The sequence below is a fragment of the Miscanthus floridulus genome, chromosome 8, assembly GCF_019320115.1.
Source record: "Miscanthus floridulus cultivar M001 chromosome 8, ASM1932011v1, whole genome shotgun sequence".
NCBI classification, from domain to species: domain Eukaryota; kingdom Viridiplantae; phylum Streptophyta; class Magnoliopsida; order Poales; family Poaceae; genus Miscanthus; species Miscanthus floridulus.
The window spans coordinates 182,435,156-182,442,313 of record NC_089587.1 but is presented as its reverse complement, the minus strand read 5'-3'; the positions used below and the strand labels follow the sequence as shown (position 1 = coordinate 182,442,313).

At 38.4% G+C, this 7,158-nt stretch overlaps 1 protein-coding gene across 1 annotated transcript; it reads right to left on the bottom strand.

Moving 5' to 3' along the window:
* Window positions 1-373: 373 nt before the first annotated feature.
* On the bottom strand, window positions 374-4,329 carry LOC136474212 (uncharacterized). The gene is made up of 6 exons (XM_066471813.1): window positions 4,203-4,329; window positions 3,702-3,733; window positions 2,014-2,205; window positions 1,601-1,651; window positions 915-979; window positions 374-815 (listed from the first exon to the last, which is right to left on the bottom strand). Exons 1-6 carry the CDS (start codon window positions 4,247-4,249, stop codon window positions 738-740), a joined length of 465 nt encoding a protein of 154 aa, XP_066327910.1. The 5' UTR covers window positions 4,250-4,329; the 3' UTR covers window positions 374-737.
* Window positions 4,330-7,158: the final 2,829 nt, after the last annotated feature.

The window sequence follows — 7,158 nt, the reverse complement described above, 5'->3', positions numbered from 1 at the left end:
AAAAAGAGGAAATGAAAATGTAGAATTGCATATGGCTCTGCCGGAATCTTAGTTGAACAACTTTTCCAACTCAATCCTCAAGCAGTTGGCAGTAGATTATTACTACTGCTGCTGCTACGCAGTTTTAGGCTTTGATTTATCATGACACAACTTTTCCAACTCAATCCTCAAGCAGTTAGCAGTAGACTATTACTACTACTGCTGCTACGCAGTTTTAGGCTTTGATTTACCATGACAGTTGTTCTTGCTTCTAATGTCTTGTACCCATCGGAACATCTGATACATAACTTCCCACTACCGCTTAACCATCCGCCAATTAAGCTCTGAACATCAGGTGATTTAGCGCACAGAAAAGTACCATTAAAGTTAAAATGAGGTTTTCAATAAGCATTACCTTCTAAATATTCTAGCACTCCAAGTCGAGAAAAATGACATATGACACCAAGTCTTCTTCGAATTACCATACAACCAAGCTGTTTCAAACTTTCAATGGCGTGAGTATCCGGTGCCACATTTAACTGATACTACAACAAGCTGCTTTGCAGCTATAAGGCCAGGGGTAACAATGGTACCATTGTACAAATGCTGATTCCAGAAGAAACCCAAGCAGTTGCAGGTCAGACGAAAGCCTTTTGGCACATCATCCGTGTGATGAGATACAACATACATAGACCTGGCCAATAGCCTGCCTTCCATAAATTAGTCATAACCCATAATGATGCAGATGCTGACTTCAATTAGTTCCAGGTGTCAACGGGCGATGCAACTTCTGTATGAGCGTCCAGTGCACGGCGCAACTCTTCAAGGAAGTTCATCTATAATCCCAATAAGACCCAGACAGCAATTAGGATACAGCAATTAGCAAAACGACGTGTAGGAGGAAATCACGACAAGAATTTTACTCCAAGTCATACCTGACGAGGAAGCTTCAGGTGACCCCATGATGAGCTGCTAGATCCAGAATACATTACTGGTTTCTCTGGGCAAACATCAAGATAGCAGAGTTAACAGCATAGCTATCTGGGCAAACATCAAGATAACAGCATACCAAGATAGCAACACTGGCACCACGGACACAGATATCTATCTGAGGTGTCAGGTTGATATGATAAATTCACCAGAATATAGTATTTATAACATGCTATTGAAATTCCCATTTGATCAAGAGACGCCTTTCCAGGTAGCATGCCCTAAGAAAACCGATTCCCAACTTTGTTTGACTACTGTTATTTAATGTTGCAGAGCATGATATTATATATAACACTACAGCATCTCTAGGACTCTAGTTCTCTACTCAATATGAACATATTAGTTCTATGAGTTGCAGCAGAGTATATGCACATAACCCTCTACCCAGTATGAGTGTATGACATTCTCAATTCTTAAAAGCCGCTGCAATAGATGGAGCAAAGCACAATAATATAATGTCAACTTTCAAGTTGTCATGCATGTAATAACATACAAGAAAGTAACTAGTAAGGTCCAATTTTTCTCCTCACTGCCAGAGTGGTTCTCACTTCTCTAACATTAAAGACTGGAATATTTGTTTTATCAGTAACCATGGAGAAATGTAGAGTTTAGAGTACTATGAAGGACTCACCTGATGGGTCAATTGTTTGGTCATTGTACATGTTCATTGCAGCAGTCCAACCTACAGAGTCAGAATAAAGGCTTACTATAAGTGAACAATAACTAAGTTAATGAAAGGAATAGTAATGGACGAAAGGAGCACCCAACTTGATATGCTAAAATGTAGAACACACAAACAGAAAACCAAGAATGAAATCAAAGGTTACAGGTGTTCCAGAAGTTGTCTTGCATATTGCAAATTTGAGTATGTGGACACTGGGAAGGCAACCCCCTAAGGTTATCACAGAAGTGACTCCCCAACCCTATTACAATGTAAGAGTACTACACAGTAGTAGCATGCAGCACCTCTGAGTGTTCAAAAAGTTAGAACTTCTGGCACATACATTTTAAAATAAGAGTGTGCAGTTTTGCAGAGATACATACGGTCACTGAGAAGCTGTGAAGCCTCACTGGCAGAACATCCCTCCAAAGGCACTAATCCTGTTTGATTGTAGTCATTCTGAACATTGCTGAAGAATGTTTCATGATGAACAATTGGAGGAAGGTTCTTTAATGAAGGAACATGACTCTTCTCTCCATCATTGTTGTAGGAGTAATTAGCCCTATCTGTTTGGTGGAATAACGATTAAAAGTGCCATAACTCATAAGAGAGATGAACAGGACTGCCTAACAACTTAATATATAGCAGTGGCATATTAAGAGATGTGATAACCATTAAAAAAATACAGTAAACAGAAAATTCTAAGTGCAAACATAAGGTTTCTGAAAAGCCACCAGTGATGATCATTCAAGTACAACACAAATAACTACTTTTTCTCTTAAAATGGTTAATTATAGATACTGTGGTTGCGGGTGTCTTCAGTTTTACATTTTTTTTACAGTTGCAAGTAAATGTATTGAGTAACTTTTTTGGTGTGTGTGGGTTCACACAAGAATGTTAGTTTGTTATTAAAGGATCCTTCTGTTCTTACGAATTTGGAAGCTGAAACTATGTAATCGTCTGTCCATTCGAAGCAGAGCAACCACAATTATTGAACTGTGGAGATTTCTAAACATATTCACAGACTAACTTAGGGGGTGTTTAGTCCTCCTAAATTTTAGTCGTCGTCACATCAAATATTTGAACATATGCATGGAGTATTAAATATAGACTAATTATGAAAATAATTACATAGTTTATGACTAATTTGTTAGACGAATCTTTTGAGCCTAATTAATCCATTATTTGATAATGTTTGCTACAGTAAACATGTGCTAAGGACGGATTAATTACGCTTAAAAATTTCGCCTCGTGGAGTACTGACGGATTATATAATTTGCTTTTTTTATTAATATCCGAACACCCCATGCAACATCCTCCTGACACACCTCCTAAATTTTAGTAGCTAGATCAAACACTCCCTTGGAAAGACAGTATTTGACATCAGAACACCCAGATAGTGGATCAGATCATCTTGACTAAATTGGTGAACAGTAGGATCCCTTATGCGTCAACCCAACCAACAATAACAACAACATAGCCTTTCAGTCTAAGCAAGTTGGGGTAGACTAAAGTTGAAACCCACCAATAGCCCCAAATCACGCTTCAGGCATTTCAATAGCTGCTTTCCAAGTACTCATATTCAAACATAGATCTCTAGGTATATCTCAAGCTTTCAAATCTCTTTTTATTGTCTCCCCCATGTCAATTTCGATCTTCCTCTACATCTCCTCATATTATTAGCTTGGCTTAGGACTCCACAATACATTGGTGCCTCTGAAGGTCTTCTTTGGACATAACCAAATCACCTCAACCGATGTTGGATAAGCTTTTCTTCAATTGGTGCTACCTCTAGGCGATCATGTATATCATCGTTCTGAACTCGGTCCATTCTTGTGTGACTTTGATGCCTCTCCTTCTAATTTCCACCACTTCATTCTGGCAACCCTAGCTTGTTTGTTCCCACGAGCTTGCACAAAGAAAAAAAAATATACGTGAATCAGACCATATCAACTACTAAATTGGTGGGACATTATGCGTTCTATGAACTCGGCAAACAAGCTGAAGGAAAACATATCAAGTGCCTGATAAGCCTATCCAAATGTATCTAATTTTATTGCAAGAGATGTACCTCCAGACTTGCGCCGACTGTTTGCACGATTCCTGAACAATATTGAGAATATAAAGACAACCATAAGCAGATACGTGTATCAAGATACAAAGCTGACGAAAATGTCAATCTATACAACAAGACAAGGGAGGCATTAATTGATGGTTTGACATTTAAACAACTCTAAATAATGAGAAGCAATACAGAAATCGCAGTATCAGAAATCCTAAGAAAAGAACTAAGCAGCTTATCAACTGATGAGAAGCAAACGCACAAGAATGCTACAGAGAATCGATTTATTTTTCACACTGAACTCCAGTTTCTAACTGTGACTGCGAGAGATCACTAAACCATGGATCCAACTGACATGGGTGATAAAACAAAAATCGAAGTTAGTAGGCATAATACATGTACACAATTGTGATTAGATCAGATCCGAATACAAATAGCTAAATAGCTCTAAGTTAGGGTTCAGGTGCTCAATTTTGCACAGCAGGAAGGGAAGAGAAGGAGCGAGCATACCTGGTGTGGTGGGTTCCCGTCGCCGGCAACGGGCCCGAAGAAGACATGGGCAGCAGGGCGTAGGGCGGCGGTCGCCCTAGCCGTCGCGCACGCCAAGCGAACGGGAGGAGAGAAACAACGAACAAGAGTGAACGCTGGAGAGTTCTTCGGATGCAGACTCAGTGACTTTAGCGTGACTTTCTTTCATCTCCAGCGTCTAATTACGATCCAACGGTTCCCACCAATTTGAAGGTGAACTTGCAAGAATCAGCAGTTTCGTAGTTGGAAATGGTCCTCTAACTTTTACTCAGGTATAGTTGAGTCCTTATGCCATGTTTAAGATGTATTAGTACTAGAACTAATTGTTCGGGTTTATAGTTAGCTGACTAAAAATTTGTCTAATGCTCTTTGAATCCCACGATTAATGTATGTATATATATAGTGCTTCATCCATCACAAATTATAAGACGTTTGACTTCTTTGACCTCAAGTTTAATCACTCGTCTTATTTAAAAAAATTGTACAAATATAGTCAAATTTAAGTCATTTTTGAAGAACTTTTATTAATAAAGCAAACCACGATAAAAAAATTGATATTTTGCATAAATTTTTGAATAAGACGAGTGGTCAAATTTGATGTCAAAAAAGTCAAACGTCTTATAATTTGGAATGGAGGAAGTACTATTTACACGTAAAGACATTTATGCCCTTAACTACTTGCAAGCAGAGACTAGGAAGGAGTGTTTTTTACTTTTTTTCAAAAAGTTTAATTGCCACAATTAGTCTAAATTAGCTGGTTTTTGCCAACTAGTGGACTAACAACTAGTTAGAGGCTTAACTAAGTGCTAGTCCATCCATTAGCTCATCCATTTGGATCTATAGACTAAAAACTAGTCAACTAGTTAATCACATGGATCCAAAATTCCAAACGGGACCTTAGTAGATCAATATCTCACTCAAAGTTAAAGAAGACTCATCCTTGTTTGCCCCCCCCCCCCCTACGTATACTACTCCCTTGGTCAGCGAGGTGAGTCAAATGTCTGTGCTATAGTAGTGCAAAGGAAATTAGGTCCTGTTTAGTTTCGGGGTGTAAAATTTTGGAGTGTCGCATCATGTGTTATATGGGGTGTTCGGATACTAATAAAAAAACAAATTACATAATCCGTCAGTAAACCGCGAAATGAATTTATTAAGCCTAATTAATCCATCATTAGCCCAACTGCCACCTAGACACATCCGCCGCAAGTGAGGGACTCTGCTACAACTCCGAAGTGAACAATGAACAATATGTTGTCGCTTCTTTGTAATTTATCTCATTGTGATGCGAATTTGGAGATAATTTGGCTAATGCAGGTTTGGTCTTGCTTTTTTTTTTGTAGTCTTATAAGTGGAAGGCAAATGCATATTCTTCAAGTGGAGCTTTGATTATAGGAAAGTGCTTGCCAACTTTGCTCGCAAAGGAAAATTGCACATATATTAGAAGTCAAGGCCCCGCATGATTGGTGATCTAGTAGAGCTGGATGTGAAGCCTAAACTTGGTGATGATGGCAAGATGGACATCATAAGTTTTGGTTTTATTATTGGTGGTGAATTGGTGATATGTATTGTTCATAGGTGTTCTTGAGTTTTTTTTAGAAGTGGTAATTCTTGTTAAGTGATGTACCGCGAAATGACACGATTTGTAAGTGATGCAATGTGTCCTATAACTAAAGTGACTTTTGTTTAAGTTTGAATGGATGAAATTAATGGTCAGATCTAGCCTTGACCTGACTGTCAGGTGTGGGGATTGGCAGCGATAAGTGAGCTCCATCATTGTCGATTGCCCCCGCCGTCGGCTTTAATTCTAACATTGATGCCGATTTTAGACTCGACAGTGATTTGTGGACATATACTAGTGAAGTTCTCGACATGCCCAAGTGTTCATATTTCATTGATTTATTTCAAGATTTAAATGTATTATGCTTTGAGCCATGAATAACAAACAGGTAGAGTGCATACGCGTATTTGTGGATGTGTGTGCATACATGTATGTATCTATATTTGTGTTATGATTAAGTGGTATATGAGATACTTTATATGGAACAATGCGTAGATACTCAGCTTAGGGGTGTTTAGTTCGTGAAATGAAAATTTTTGGATGTCACATCGGATGTTTTGAAGATGTCGAAAGGGATTTTCGGATACTAATAAAAAAAAACTAATTACATAGCTCGTCTGAAAACTACGAGACGAATTTATTAAGCCTAATTAATCCATCATTAGCGCATGTTAGTTACTGTAGCACTTATGGCTAATCATGGACTAATTAGTCTTAAAACATTCGTCTCGCGATTTCCAACCAAACTGTGCAATTAATTTTTTTTCGTCTATATTTAATACTTCATGCATGTGCCGCAAGATTCGATGTGACAGTTTAGGGTGAAAATTTTTTGAACTAAACCGGGCTTTACAAATAAAAGCAACTCGAACCCATCGAATTGACTCTGCACCAAACAAAGCCAGGGAATTCAATGACCCCTCTAGGGTTGCAAGGCGGGTTATCCGTGGACATGTAAATAGTCTATTTTTTGGGCTACCTGCAGACCTGCAAAACTTAGCCTATGTACAGGTTGTGGACGCTCCGTCATGCATCCCCAGGTCCCTCCTTTGACAGAAATTGAGAAAATAATAACAACTTAGCAATAAACAAGTAGTCAAATCTAATTGTCTCTGTACCAAACAAAAACAAGGAATTCGAAGAATCCCTCCTTTTATTGACAGAAATTGAGAAAATAATAGCAACTCAATAATAAACAAGTGATCCAAATCCAATTGACTCGTACGAAGCAAAACCAAGGAATTCGATGAATCTCTCCTATTGACAGAACTGAGTCGCCCCTTTCGACGTTCTGATCTCTTGTTCTCAAAATAGCACTTAGACGAATGAGCAAAGCCGAATTGAGTTTTTTTGGAATTTGCAATGGATCCTCTAAAACAC